This window comes from Onychomys torridus, chromosome 7 (assembly GCF_903995425.1).
Source record: "Onychomys torridus chromosome 7, mOncTor1.1, whole genome shotgun sequence".
NCBI classification, from domain to species: Eukaryota; Metazoa; Chordata; class Mammalia; order Rodentia; family Cricetidae; genus Onychomys; species Onychomys torridus.
Window position 1 is genome coordinate 15,416,619 of NC_050449.1, and position 16,238 is coordinate 15,432,856.

General features: G+C 42.8%; 1 protein-coding gene across 2 annotated transcripts in view; it reads right to left on the minus strand.

Annotated features, from left to right (window-relative positions):
• The window catches only part of LOC118587084 (zinc finger protein 426-like), a 32,560-nt gene that overhangs the window by 12,335 nt on the left and 3,987 nt on the right, over positions 1–16,238 (minus strand). For both annotated transcript variants that reach the window (XM_036192714.1, XM_036192715.1), the window contains exons 3-5: positions 2,787–2,947; positions 1,329–1,483; positions 585–676 (exon numbers count right to left, since the gene is read on the minus strand). In XM_036192714.1, coding sequence (XP_036048607.1) covers positions 585–676; positions 1,329–1,353 — 117 coding nt within the window. In that variant the 5' untranslated portion in view covers positions 1,354–1,483; positions 2,787–2,947. The remainder of the gene's footprint in view (positions 1–584; positions 677–1,328; positions 1,484–2,786; positions 2,948–16,238) is intronic.

The window sequence follows — 16,238 nt, forward strand, 5'->3', positions numbered from 1 at the left end:
GAGTTCGAGGCCAGCCTGGTCTACAAAGCGAGTTCCAGGAAAGGCTCAAAGCTACAGAGAAACCCTGTCTTGAAAAACCAAAAAAAAAAAAAGACTACCTAGTATAGTTGGGGCTGTAGCTCAGTGGTGAAGCGTGTGCCTAGCATGGGTAAAAAGGCTCTGGTTCAATCCCCACCAAGCAAACACTTAAATAGCAATTACAGAAATGCTAGAATGATTTGCAAGGTAACATGTTACCAATATAAGGCTCTGCTCCCTTATATTCAGCCAGACATTCTTCACCTCCTAAGGGGAATACATTTCCTTTAAGAAGTCCTGGAGGCTGAGTCTGTCTAGAGATTCTAGACTCTAGAAGAAAACGCATCCAGATCATGGACAAAAAAGCTTTGAAATATATTTCATTTTTATGTGCATTTGTGGTTTTGCCATGGGTGTCAGGGTTACAGACAGGTGTGAACTGCCATGTGGGTGCTGGGGATTGAACTTGGGTCCTCTGGAAGAGCAGTCAGTGCTCTTAACCCCTGAGCCATCTCTCCAGCCCCCAAAGAAGTTTTATTTGGTAGAATAGTATCATTTCTTTTTACCTGGTAACAATTTGCCTGGTTGTCGTCAGTCACTGTCTCTTCCTCCTCTGGGTTTTCTTCATAGATGTAGACAGGCTCTCTAGAAAGAAGACCTGACAGGAAAGAAAGATAGCATCAAATCCCAGCGCCATGAAGTCACTCTAATGTGACATTCCCTGTAATCTGTACATTCATCAAACCACATAAATACATGTTCCTACCAAGAAATGCACAGCACTTCCGTCTCCCCCGGAGCCAGGGGGCAGGCTAGGAACTGTGCTGTCTGCTGAGAAAGGGAGTGTTCTCACTTTATAGAGAAAGAAGCTTAGTGTGAAAAACACTGACTCTAGGGCTGGTGAGATGGCGCCATTAGGTTAATTTGAGTGCTCAGACCTGATGCCCAGAGTTTGATCCCAGGATTCCACAATGGAAAGAGAAAATTGGCTCCCCAAAAAAGTCCTCTGACTTCCACATGTACCCTCACTCACACAAATACACACACACAATAATAATAATAATTAAATAAAATAAAAAGTAGAAAGAAAAACATGACTCTAAATTGCACCTGTGACAGAACTCAGGACAGTTATACAGCACCTCTTCTGAAAGCATACACACTGGGCCCTAAATCACAGAGCACTATTATGTGACCCATTTCAGCTCTTTGTAAACGAACACACAAGACTACTGAAGCCCTGCCCACTGGAATTTGCTGTGCAGGAGAGACCTAAAACAATCTAAAAAAGAGCTTCAACAAGGACTTACCATGGGACAAATCAATGGCTGCCATCCCGTGATGCTGATGGTGAAATGTGCCTGAACACTCCCTTCCCTGATGCCAAGATCACTTCGGGACAGCTTATGAATCTAAGTGGACAGAGGCAATCTCCATTCCTCTTAATACAGGGTTATATGGAGTCCTGTTCACATCAATCATTAATCAACAACATCGAACGTCAGTCAGCAAACATCACACAGTAGTGCTCACTCTCTGCAGATAATATATGCAAAACCCACCAGCAAACATCTACTCACTAGCCATACACATACCAATTAACATTTACTAATTCTGTCAGAAGCTGTGCTAACACCTTTACATATGTAAGCTCACATGTTATCATAACCATCCTACACAGTAGACATCAGGAGATATCGTTACCCACATTAAAACACCCATATCCAGGCAGCGCTAGCAATCAGTCTAGTATTACCCTGCTTGGAAATGAACTGAGGCTTGATGAAACTGAGTTTCTCCAGAAATCTTGATTTTCTATGACTGCTATTGGCCCTAACATGACAAAACATGGACACACCTCAGCACTATTCAGGATTCACTAGTTCCATATGTAAATGACTACTTCATATGTACACATTATGACTTAATTTTAAAAAACTAAAATGGAAATATTTTTTAAAATCAATATGACTGTTATTTGACAACTCTTAAGTACATTTGGCACAAGGCCCAATGCCACACGCTTAGTACTAGCACTTAAGAGGCCAAGGCAAGAAGATTGTAAGTTAGAACCTCAACCAAATAAAGATACCCAGTCTTAAACAAACAAACAAACAAAAAATAAAAGATGATGACACATGCCCTTAATCCCAGCACTCGGGAGGCAGAGGCAGGCAGATCTCTATGAGTTCAAGGCCAGCCTGGTCTACAGAGACAGTTCCTGCACAGCCAGGGCTCCACAGAGAAACTGTGTCTCAAAAAAAAAAAAAAAAAAATGGAATAGCTTGTCTATTTGAATCTACTTTATGTTTTTTTCTTTTCTCTCTCTTTTTAAGGACAGTATCTCATATAAGGGCTGGCCTTGAACTCATCATGTTACTGAGGATGACTTTGAACTTCTGATCCTTCTACTTCTATCTCACAACTACAAGAATTACATGTGTTCCACCATGCCTGGTTTATGTGGTGCTGGGATAGAACTCAGGGCCTTGTGTACGCTAGCCAAGCACTCTACCATGGAGCTACATCCCCAGCCCTGCGTGTGACTGTGAGCTGTACCCAGGGCCTCATTGTAAACTAAACACACACTCTACCACTAATCTATACCCCCAGGTTCTGAATCTTTTAAAACTACTAATCTCATTTATTATAAACATAAATCAAATATGTCTGGAAAAAAACACAAGCATCTGAATTTTTTATTATGTACTAAAATGGTATTTTCAATATATGGGTTAAAATAAAAACATTATTACAAATAATCTTACCTCTTCTATTTCATTTACTGTAGGTACTGGAAGTTTATTTCAGGTCTGGCTTATTCTTTAATTCTTTCAGCAAATAATTAGGAAGTCCTATTCCTGTGGTAGGCATGAGCAGAGCAGGGAAGGACACAGAAAATATCCTGTTCTGTAAAGATCTAGAAGTCCTATGGGGAAATATAATCATAACAAAAGAACTGATATATTACTTCATAAGTGCTACAGGGGAAATCAAGCAGGTAAGGAGAGAGTCCTGCATATGCACACATGGGAAGCACAGAACTACAGACTTGTTTGGGACAAGAGAGCAACACCAAAGAAAACTAACACTGGCTGTATCATCTTTCACCAAGAGATTAGAATAAGAATTGACAGGATTTTTTTAAAGGACTGAGGGCAGGAGAGATGGTTCAATGTCTTAAGAGCACTGGCTGCACTTCCAGGCTGGTTCAATTCCCAGCATCCATAAGGCAGCTCACACTATCTGTAACTCCATTTCTGGGGAGTCTAACACCCTCTGAGGACACCAGACATAAAAGTGGTGTGCACACATGCAAGCAAAACACCCATTCATATAAAATAATAATAATTTTAAATTTTCTTAAAAACCAAACAAACAAAAAACTGGGAGACAGTTCAGTCAGTAAAGTGCCTGTCATGAAAGCATGAGGTCCTGGGTTCTACCATCAGTACCCACAGAAAAGTCTGGGCACATAATCCCAGTGTTGGGGAGGCAAAGATAGGAAGATCCCTGGAGTTCACTGACCAGTCTCATCAAAATAGAGTTCTGCATTCAAAGAGAGATCCTGTCTCAAAATAAAAGGTGGACAGCAGCTGGAGAGATGACTGAACAATTAAGAGCACTTGCTGCTTTTGGAGGGGGGGCGCGGTTCGAGGCAGGGTTTCTTTGTGTAGCCCTGGCTGTCCTAGAACTCGCTCTGTAGACCAGGCTGGCATCAAAAACTCACTGAGATCGACTTGCCTCTACCTCCCAAGTACTGGGATTAAAGGTGTGCGCCACCACCGCCCAGCAACTTGCTGCTTTTGCAGAAGATCTGAATTCAGTTCCCAACATCCACATCCAGCAGCTCACACCGCCTGTTAACTCCAGCTCCAGGGAATCCAATGGCCTCTTCTGGCCTCCAAGTACCCACACACACCACAGACAAAAACACAATAGGTAATAAAACTGAATCTTTGAAAAATAATAAGGTAAAGAGTGATTTCAGAACACACCCAAAATTGCCTCTGGCCTCCATATACACACAACATACACACACAAACTCAAAGCACATTTCAAGTACTAGGTCTTAGTTGGAAACATTAGAATCATACATAAATGCCCTTTCCTCTTCATATTGGCACAGGGTCAAGAACGAGTCAGAATCTGCCCAGCTCTTTTGTATGGCATACCTTTTTAAATAAAGAGTACCAGGCGTTTAAAAGAAAAAGTGCAAGTTTGTCTTTTTCTTCTTCTCTCTTTATCCAACCCCCCCCCCAACAGGAAGACCTGATTGGCTTTGAACTCACAGCCCTGCCTCTACCTTCTGAGTGTTGGCATGTGCCATCAAAGTCCTTCTTTTCATGATGCTGGGGACAGAAGCCAGAACCTTGTGGTTTACCACTGAAGCTGTATCCCCACCCAAAAAGGTTGACTTTTTTGTTTTCATTTCTTCCAATAATTTCCTTCATTTTTCTTTTATTGTTACCTTGCAATATATAGTTTAAAGATTGGCTCTTTAAAAAGAGAGATGAAAACCAGATATGATGGGGGAAGCTTTGTGAACCCAGCACTGTCAAGACAGAAGCAAGAAGACTTTAAAGCCAGCCTGGGCTAAATAGCAATAGTTATCTTTAAAACAAACAAACAAAAAAACCCAGAGCTGTAATTCCACTTACTAAGGTGGCTGAAGCAAAATGAAATTGAAAGCTCAAAGCTAGCTTGGGCTACAGAATGAGTTCAAGACCAGCATGGGCAAGTTAGTGGGATCCTGTCTCAAAAGGAAAAAGAGCTAAGGATGTAGTTCAGTGATAGAGCACTTGTCTAGCATATGTCACAGCCTAGGTTCAATTTCCAGTATCCAACGCCCCCCACACACATAAATAAATAAGGGCCAGTGAGATGACTGGGCAGGCAAAGGTTCTTACTGGTAAGCCCAATGACTTGAGTGCTATCTATCCCCATGTCCCATGTGTAGAACAAGGGAACGGACTCCTGAAAGCTGTCGTAGACTGCCACACTCACACTGTGGCCTTTGTTCTCTCCCCACAAATAAGATTTCATAAATCCAACAGAACACCAGCCTACCGAGTGCCCTACACAGTGGCTTTCAACAAACCCTACAAGTCCCATAGCTCATTATCCACCAATAAAATTCACACTCACAAAACCCTATGCAGCTTACTCTATAGTTGATGAATCTAAAGTGTTGGACTAGACAACATCCTAGAAATCACATTTAGACTCCAAGGACAAACAGCCCACTACAATTATCCCTAGACTCTTGTCCTTCGGGTCCCTTGTTACCCCATGCTGGGGCCGCTCACGCTTGGCAGCTAAGTACTTTCCCATAATAGCCCAACCATGATGGTATCTTTTGTTGAGATATTGTCTTACTCCATAGCCCAAGCTGATCTCAAACTTACAGCAATTCTCCTGTCTCAGCTTTCCAATGGAGTGGTTTGTTTGTTTGTTTGTTTTGTTTTTTGTTTGTTTGCTTTTTTGGAGCAGAGGATCGAACCCAGGGCCTTGCTCTTGCTGGGCAAGCACTCTACCACTGAGCTAAATCCCCAACCCTGTGGAGTGGTTTTTTGTTGTTGTTGTTTTTTAATTCTTTTGGATTTGTGAAATGGCTCATTGGGTAGTTGCCATCAAGTCAGATAACCTGAATTTGATTCCCAGATCCTAGATGATGAAGAAAAGATAGCCAACTTCTCCAAATTGTCCTCTCGCCTCAATGTATATGCCATGGCCTGAGCATACCCCACTACACACACAAAATAAATAAATGGGAAAAAGTAATTTTGTAAGTCTTTAAAGTTTAAAAAAAAAGCACTTTTATTTACTTGTGTATGAGGCTGTACTCACCTGTGCAGGCATATGTGGAAGCCAGAGATTGATGTTTGGAGTCTTCCTCTATGGCTCTTATTTTTTGAAGCAGTATCTCTTGCTAGATTTGGGGATTTCTGTTTAGACCAGCCTGGCAAGTCAGTGGGCTCCAGGAAGCCAACACTCCTGGCACTCCTCCAGTACTGTAATTACAGGCCCACACCACCACATCCAACTTATTTTTTAGTATGGGTACTAGACTCAAACCCTGCTTGCAATGCTATCTCCCCAGTCCTCAAGTTTTTTAAGTGTGCTTAGAACTCAGATCTGTTAACATGCAGACCCACTTAAGATCTAAGACCCTGCCAGGTGTGGTGGTAAACACCTGTAATCCCTGCACTACAGAGGCTGAGGAGGCAGCCTTGGCTACATTGCATGATTCTGTCGAAAATAAATAATAAATTAATGAATTTCTGAAAACTCTAGAAGGAAAGGGACACTACAAGGCTATTAGTACAAAACATAAACCTAAGGTGACAGGGCAAATGACAACCATGGTCAAATATTTTTCAAGGGAAATTAGGGTACTGATCAACAGACTATAAATAGAGAGTGAGTTCTCATGAGACCTTGGGGGATCACTCTGTCATGGCCAAAAAAACTTACACTGGAGAAACATGTGAACTAAAGATTTACTCACAGGTGCTCGAGGAACACATACAGACAAAACAGGGAACCACAGGACAAAGGAGCTGTACCAAACTGGTGGACACCTACAGAAAGGTTCCTGTCAGAGGCATGCTCCCTCACACGGCATGTCCAGGGGCGGGGTTTTGAGACTGATGGCTCAAGAAGGCCTGACCTCATCAGTGGTTCACCTAGCTGATGGATTCATCACTTGACAGGTGTCTTAATGTGTTTCTGTCGCTGCGAAAAAATACCCAGACCAAAGTAGCCTAAGGAAGAGTGTATTTTGGCTCACAGTCCTAGGGTACAGTTAACCATAGCAAAGTCATGATGTTAAGAACATGGGGCAGCTGGTCACACTGCATCTGCAGTCAGGAAACAGAAGGTAATGAATACTGCTGCTCAGTTCCTTCCTCCCAGTCCAAGACCCAGTCCATAAAATCATGCTCTCTATATTTAGGGTGCCACCCACCCAAATTTGCCTAATCTAGATAATCTCTTCCAAGTATTTCCCTGACAATTTTGGTACCATCAAGTGGAAAATCAGTATAAACCATCACTAGTGACCTTATTGAAAGATGGTATATACTTCTACAGGACCCAGTTGAAGGAAGTAGGTCACTAGGGGCTCCCTTTGAAGGATATATCTTGTCAGGAGGTAGAGGAAGGAGGATTAAAAGTTCAAGGCCATCCTCAGCTACATAGTTCAAGACCAGTCTGGGCTAAATGAGACATCATCTTAAAAGAAAAAAAAAGAAAATTAAAATATAAGTTGGGCCTGAGGCTGGAGAGATGGCTCAGAGGTTAAGAGCATTGGCAGCTCTTCCAGAGGTCCTGAGTTCAATTCCCAGCAACCACCTGGTGGCTCACAACCATCTATAATGAAATCTGGTGCCCTCTTCTGGTATGCAAATAGAATGCCATATACACAAAATGTGCCTGGAAGCTGAAAAGCAAAGACTGATTTTGAGGCCAGCAAGAGGAAAATAGTGAGATCCTGTCACACAAAAACAAAATAGGTAGAGCTCATTGGCAGAACACTTGCCTAGTCTTCCTGAGGCATAGTATTTTACGTTCAGCAGCACAAAAATATACAATGAAATTATACAATAAACTATGCAATGCAGGGGCCAGATGGCTCAGAGGTTAATAAGTATTTGCTACTTTTCAGAAGGATCTGGGTTCAATTCCCAGCACCCACATAGCATCTCACAACCATCTTTAACTCCAATTCCAGGGAATTTGACACCCTCTTCTGGCCTCTGAGAGTACTTCATGCACAGACATACATACAGGCAAAATACCCATACAAATAAAGTAAAATAAATTTTTATTAAAACTCTACATGGTACAGTTAGTAAAGAACAGGAGTGTGAAGGGTGGTTGGAGGGTCTCTCTGGACTCAAATGAAAGCCACACTCTTAAGCTTCCACAGCACCCTGAGCTTCCTTGGCCAGGAAGCATTATGCCCACTGGTTGCTCAGAAGACAACCTCTGACCTACCTGAAAACTCTCATTCCAGGGAGAGGCCTGGAAATAGGGAGCTCATTTTTCTAAAGGACTTTCAAAAGCACTTGCTGCTGTTACTAGACTCACGACTATTACTAAACTCAGGGACAATCTACTGTACAACACCAAAGTCAATACCCTACACAACAGAATCGTAAGCTAGAAATAGAGGTCTTGGCACAGCATGTCGTACAACCCATCCACTGAACACACTGACCACAACTAACAAATAGGTGAGAGAGGTAGTGGAGGGTGTGGGTGTGGGTGTGTGACCAGGTGCACATGCATGTGCACATGCTGAGGTCAGGGCTGAGGTCAGGGCTGAGGTCAGGGCTGAGGTAATGAAAGGATGTCCTTCGACCTACATAATCACAAATACACGCACACCCACAAAATAAAAAAGTCATCTTTGGCTAATGAGTGAGTTCTAGGCTAGACTGGGATACATGAGACCCTGTGTAGTTAGAGGTTTTTTTTTTCCCTGCCTCCAAAAAAATTAATTTTTGAATCTTTAATAAATCCTTGTTCTGAGGGTTGGTGGTACACACCTTTAATCTCAGCACTAGGAAGGCAGAGGCAGGTGGGTCTCAATGAGTCAAGACCAGCCTGGTGGTCTAAACTGCATGTTCCAAGACAGCCCAGGCTACACTCAGAAACCCTGTCTTGAAAAAAACCAAAACAACAAAAAAATAAAAAATACATAAATCCTTGTACTACTTTTCCCAGGTATAGACTACCTAACAGCAAATTAAAAGAAGGAATTACTGGGCTAGCAATATGGTTCAGCAGGTAAGACAAACTGAGTTAATCCCTCAACCCCCAGTGGAAGGAGAAAACCAAAAGCAGCATGCATACACCCACTCTCACACACACATATCAGAGAGAGGGACACACACACACACAACTTTGGGGAGCAGGGTTTGAGACAGGGTCTCATTATGTAGCCTTGGCTGGCCTGGTACTCACTATGTGGACCAGGTTGACTTTGAACTCAGAGATCTGCCTGCCTCTGTTTCCCGCCCCAAAGTGCTGGGATTAAAGGCCACTAAGCCTGGGATAAATTAATTTTTTTTTGAAGAAAGATTTATTTTGCTCAGTTTGTGAAGGATCAGTCCAGGGGAGCTTGGTGCTTGGTCAGAGCATCCTGGGGCAGGAGCATCTGGCAAACAAGGTTCTTCACACGTGCAGGCAGGAAGCAACACAGTAACAACAGCTAAGGCAAGACACACCCCAAGAACATGCTCAAAGGCCTTTCTTCAGTCAGGCCCCATAATGTCCTAATTGTTTACACAAACTCTGAATCCATCAATGGATCAAATCATTCATTAAGCTAAAGCCCTCATAATCTAATCCTTTCTGGAACCATCCTCACAGAAATACCCAGAGCTGTACTCATTAACTGACTGGACATTGCTCAATCTAAGTAAGTTGACAGTCTCCCTTCAACTTTTCTTTTCTTTCCTTTTTTTTTTTTTTCAGAGCTGAGGACCGAACCCAGGGCCCAACCCCTAAAACTTTTTCATACACAGCAGCTCATGAAGGATTTACGCTTGGCTTTATTTCCCTTAATACAAGATCCAACATGTTCATCCATGTTGCCGCAAATGACAGAATTTTCTTCATTTTAAACCAATCTCCAGTCACTTTTAAGAATTCCAGTTTTAGGGTTGGGGATTTAGCTCAGTGGTAGAGTGCTTGCCTAGCAAGGCCCTGGGTTCAATTCCCAGTTCCACCAAAAAAAAAAAAAAAAAGAATTCCAGTTTTAGTCAGGGAGTAGTAGCTTACGCCTTTAATTGCAGCATGCAGGAGGCAGAGGCAAGTGAATCTCTGAGTTCAAGCCCAGCTTGGTCTACAGAGTGAGTTCCAGGACAGCCAGGACTATACAAAGAAAAAGCCTGTGGTGGGGAGTGGGGTGGATTCCAGTTTTAAATGAGACCAGTTTTAAAAGAGCTCAGGCTGTATGTAAGCTTCTCCAGCATTTAGCTTAAATGACCTTGCAGACCAGGACCACAGGAAACTCAATGTACAGTTTTCAGGTAACATGGACCAAATCTGTGACACTTTCTGGATGAAGCTATTCTCAAAAGCCCTGGCATATGATAAAGGCTGAACAACTACAAGATATCAATATACCAAATGGCTGGAATTTCCTAAAGTTACTGAGTCACCTGATCCACCAAGCCATATGTTTGGACATGCAACAACAATCTGCCATCAAACAGGAACACTAGAGAAAACACTGCACTCGAGCTGGGTGTGGTAGTGGTGTACACCTATAATTCCAGGACTCAGGAGGCTGAGGCATGAGAATCAACGCCAGCATAATGATTATACCAAGACAAAGAAGACACTGAATGGGCTGATGATGTGAATCAATGGGCAGCATGCTTGGCTAGCATCTATGAAGCCTGTGTCCCTTCCCTAGCACTACATAAAACCAGAGGTGGGAGCACATGCCTTTGGACTCGATACTATGAAGGTAGATGCAGGAGAATCAGAGACTGAAGGTCAACCTTAGTGTTCAAGGCTGGCCCAGGCTACATGAGACCCAATCTCCTCCAAAAGGAAGGAAGAAAAATTACAAAATCCTAAGGTCTGTCAACTCCAGTGAACACAAGTGAACTATAAGAACTTGCGGCAAGACCTTGTAATGGACTAGTTCAACACTGGTTTCAGTCTCATTGTTCCCAAACATAGGACAAGACCTACTTTACAAATGAACCTGCATGACATATCAGCACTACCTGAAAGGAAAGCAGAGACATCAAGTTCTATGGTCTCACTGAACGCTGAAGATCTGTATTTATGGAAAATCATCCCAGTGAAGAGAGCTGAGAAGTAGCAAAGCATTTGCCATGTAAGCATGAAGACCCCAGTTCAAGTCCCCAGAAACCATGCAAAACCCAGAAGCAGCAGAAGCATGGATGTCTGCAAACAAGAGTGCCTACAGGAAGGTGAGAAGTAGAAACAGAAACAGCCCAGAAATGCCAGAAAGTCTGTTGGAGACAGTGGAAACCGGACTCAAAACAAGGTAGAAGGCAAGGACCTATCTGAGGTTGCCCCAATTCATAAACACACACATAAACACACACACACACACACACACACACACACACACGCACACACACCCCATATACATACATACATACATATATATATATATATATATATATATATATACACACATTGAGAGTTTTTAAAAACAAAAAATAAATGAATGAATAAAATGTGTAGGTTAAAAAGATCATCTCAGTAAAGAACCTCAAACAGTGTGTTTGCTGTTTGCCTTGCCAGGAGACCTTTACACTAACTCACGAGGAGTTGCTAATCATTTGTCTGGACAGTCAAGGAGGTACAAAGACAAGAATAGTGACAAGGACATCTGTATGGGCATGGGGCACACACTTGTAACCCCAACACTTGGAGGGCTAAGGAATTCCAGGTCAGCCTGGGCAACACAGTGTCGTCTGTCTGTCTGTCTGTCTCTCTCTCTCTCACACACACACACACACCACACACACACTGGATTGCCTTGTCTGAAAGGATACAAGGTATCAAGGTATTTGTAACCTGCCTGAATCCCATCACAGGTAATTTAAAAGAATACGATCACTGTGCCAGGGATGCACTCAGTGGTACAGAGTACTCATCTCCAAAGTTCAAGGCCTGGGTCACCCTCAGCCTAGAGTAAAAAGGTGACTCTTCAGAGCTGTTTGCTATGAATCTTGGAATTCCTCCTTCTACTCAAATTAGCCCTTCACCTCCCCAAAAGAGTATCCAGAGTTAACTGAGCTCCTGGGATTCTTGATGAACACTGACACACCCAGGGGGCTGCAATTACTCCATGAGTAACAGCCAGAACTTTCCTCTGCCAAGATGAACTGCCAAAAGGACCTGAAGGGAGCAGGCAGCTTGAAAATGTCCTTATCATCTTTTATATATCCACTTGGAGATCCCAAGGAGCTAGCAGGGTGTACTGACCAAGCTGAAAGCGTTCTAGCCAGGGAGATGGGTCAGCAGGCAAAGGTGCTTGCTGCAAAGCCTAATGACCTCTTGGGGACCCACATGGAGGAAAGAGAGAAAGACTCCTTAAAGATGTCCTCTGACCTCTACAGGTAAGCTGAGGCACATCCTCCCTACACAAAAATAAACAAATCTAATTTTAAAAACGAGTAAGAGTTCTTAATACTAAGCCAATCAGGACACACATACATTGCTGACTAAGTAGGTTATGGGAGAAACAATTTCAAAAACTAATGGCAACATCCATGAGATTCTTGTGTCCACACTATAAAAGGTATGCTCCTGTGCATAAAATGGAAGCAAATGCCTTTGCTACCACTACAATTTGCAAGTTCCAAACTGAAAAACAAAAACAAAAACGAATATGGATCAACAGAACAGGTGCACTATGGTAAAACACTGAAATTCTCTGCAGTAAAAAGAAAGAGTCAAAGGCAGGACAAGAATGTACATGAACAGACAGATACACCTACAAATACATTTGTCTCTTGTTTTTCATATGTATGTCTCTGTGGTTTGCATATATATATATTCATGTTCACCTGTGGGACACTGTATCAGTCAGGGATCTCTAGAGGAACAGAACTTAGAGAATGAATATAAGCAGAAGGTGTGGCCCAGATTAAATCCAGAGCTTTCCTGTCCAAAAGATCTGGATTAAAGGTGGATCTTCCCACTTCAAAAGAGTCATATTAAAAGTGGGTCTTCCCACTTCAAGTGATTTAATTAAGAAAGTATCCCTTGGGGCTAGAAAGATGGCTCAGTGATTAAGAGGGGACCTAGATTCAGTTCCCAGCACCGACATGGCAGCTCATAACTGTCTTTAACTCCAGTGCCAGGGGATCTGACCCCCTCACACAGACACACATGCAGGCAAAACATCAATGCACACAAAATAAAATTAAGTAAGTAATTATTTTTAAGAAAGAAAGAGAGAGGGGGGAAGAGAGGGAGGGAGGGGAGTGGGAAGAAGAAAGAGATCCCTCACAGGTACACCCAGCAGCTTGGGATTTAGTCAATTCCAGATGTGGTTGACAACCAAGAAGTGCCATTGCAGGCACACACGTAGGTGCAGGTGTGTGTGTTAATGATGAGGCCTGAACTTGATTATAAAGAGTCTTCTTTGGTTGCTCTCCATCTTATTGCGAGCCTGCTGATTCAGCTAGTCTAACTAGCCAGCTTACTCAACAGATCCTTTATCTCTGCCTCCTGAGTGCTAAAATTATAGACTGGCTGCCACACCCACCCAACATTTATATGGGCTCTAGCGATCCAAACTCCATTCTCCAGAGTCCAGAAAGGGCTTTAACTACTGAGCCATCTCCCCAGCCCAAGACTCTGTTCTAGTACACAGGAGATGTCCCAGGGGTCCCTGGGCAATTGGTTCCAGGTGCCATGTAGATCCCAAAATATGCAGATGATCAAATCCCTTATGTAAAAATCACAGTGTTTGTGTATTGCTTATGTACTTCTTGATATAACATCATCAGATTACTCACAATACAGGTTTGAGAATGCAGCTCAGTTGGCAGAGCTGGCCTAGCATGCGTGAGCCCCTCGGTTCAATCCCTGGCATGACACAGCATAAACCAGGTATTGGCACATGCCTATAATCTCAGCATTAGGAAGTGTAGACAGAAGATTAGGAGTTCAAGCCTGGGCACCATGAGAACCTGACTCAAACAACACAACAAGCCCCACTATAATAATATACACGCTATGTGGTTGTTACACTACATTGTTAAGAAAAGAGTGGTGCCAGGCGGCAGTGGCGCACTCCTTTAATCCCAGCACTGGGAAGGCAGAGGCGGTCAGTTGGATCTCTGAGTTCAAGGACAGCCAGGACTGTTGCATAGAGAAACTGTCTGGAAAAATTAAAAAGAAGAAGAAGGAGGAGGAGGAGGAGGAGGAGAAAAAGAGGAGGAGGAGGAGGGAGAAGAAGATGATGATAATGGTAAAAAGTCTATACATGTACAATCACTGAGTCAGGTAAAGATAGGATGCAGCTGTAATACCAGCATTTAGGAGGCTGAGACGAGAGGAGTACAAGTTCAAGGCTAGCCTATGCTACACAGTGAGACTATCCTTGCACCCCCACCCCACCCCAAAAGACACCAATGGGTGTGGTGATGTGTGCTTGTAGGTCAGCAGATAGGAGGACAGTGAATTTGAGGCTATTTTGAGCCACGGAACAAAACTCCCTCTCAAAAAAAAAGATGAAACAAATGCCTACATAATATGTATCAGAACAGCGTAACACTTTCTTCCAATGCAGTCGGCTGAGTCAGGACTTGACCCGGCATGGTCCCTACAGAACTTGAGTGGGAGAACAGATGAGGACATGTGAAATTGGTTCTACACAAAAAGTTTTGCCTTCAGTTCCATTTCAGACTCAAGGGAAAGCATTCCTCAGAAGACTGGAAACGGGACTGTCACTGGGTCATCTGAGTTTTGTCTAGCAACAAATACCTAATCAAAAGGCAAGGGGCACTAACCAACCCACGGGCTACAGGAATTGTTCCCCACTACCAAAGAGAAAGTGGGAGACAAGGATACATTCAAGGCAAAAAGGAAGTCTGGAGTCTCACATAATGCATAAAGTTAACAAAGTTACAACTGAAAAGAAAACAAAAGAAAGGGACTGCAGAGATGGCTCAGTGGTTAAGAGCGTGCACTGCTCTCACAGAGAATCAGAGTTCAATTCCCAGCAGCCATGTTGGTAGCTCACAATTGCTTATAACTCCAATTCCAGGGAGATGCAACTCCTCTGGCCTTTGGACGGACACACAGGGACGGAAACACACACACACACACACACACACACACACACACACACACACACACACACCCCTAAACACCTATAAAAAGGAGAGAAAAAAGAAAATGAAGGGTGTTCTGTCAGATATATAACCCAGCACAATATTCTTGCTGAAGGAAATATGGAAACAAACCTGAAAAAGCAACCATGAGGGAGGGGAAAGGAAAAGCCAGGGGTAGCGGCATACATCTGTAGTCATAACAACTGGGAATTTGAGGGAGGAGGATAGGGAATTCAAGGCCAGCCTGGGCTACAAGTGTGAGGCCAGCCTAGGCTACATGAGAAGAGCTACAGCCCTTTTCTATTGGATTGTAATAACTGTGTCCAAGCATTGAATCTCTTTTCCATTTTTCTTTGTAAACACTGGAGATTAAATTTGTTCCATTCCTCTGCTTTTGAAACAGAGTCTCATTATACAGCCCACTTTGACCTTAGTATACTCACAATCCTACCACGACTAAATTCAGCTTCTAATTCAGCTCCCTCTACCCTTTCTGGTATTGAGGATGGAACCTAAGGCCGCCTCACATGTGCTACCACTGAGATAGCCAACCCTCTTTTTTACTTATTTAGAGAAAAGGTCTCAATAAATTGACTAGACTGGCACTGAACTCATTTTATAACCCTTAATGGCTTTGAATTTTCAATCTTCTTACCCTTCTTCCCAGTAACTGGGATTACAGGTCTAAGTCACCAGTCCCAGCTCTAATTTAATCTTTGGGGTAACAATACTATTCACTCAGAATGTGTCTAAATATGAGGATTAATGAATATGGTTTGTGATAGTGATATCATGGCTATGTCTACGGGGGACTATTTCTCCTCACTCTGGGGAAGAGTTACAACTTCCTTTATATTCCCTTAGCTAGAATGTTTTGTTTAATTACTATTACAAATGTCAAATACATGCAAAAGAGCTGAGCAACCACACTGTGGACTGCAGTATGTCTCAAGTTCTCCTTCAATACACGCTACGTAACACAACACTAGTTTTTTTCTCTTCCACCTTTGCTACTTGCTATGTAGCTTAGGCTAGTCCTGAGTTGCACCTGCCTATCCTCCAGGTGCTATGATTACAGGTGTCCATCAACATACTAAGTAATGTGACATTTTAAGCCAGTAAATGTGTTGAAACTTATTGGCACTAATTAATAAGTATTCACATGTTCTTCTTTTTAAACAAATGTTTTCTGATGAAGTCAAATCCATGACTTGACAGTGGGCAGGCATGCTTGTGTGGAGGACAGAAATGTAGCTCAGTGGTACAACACTTGTAACATTCACAAGGCCTTGGATTCCAAGGGTAGAAAAAAGAGATGTCAGAGAAACTCATCTGTGTGTAGTATCTATCATTGATTTATCCCTCCAATTT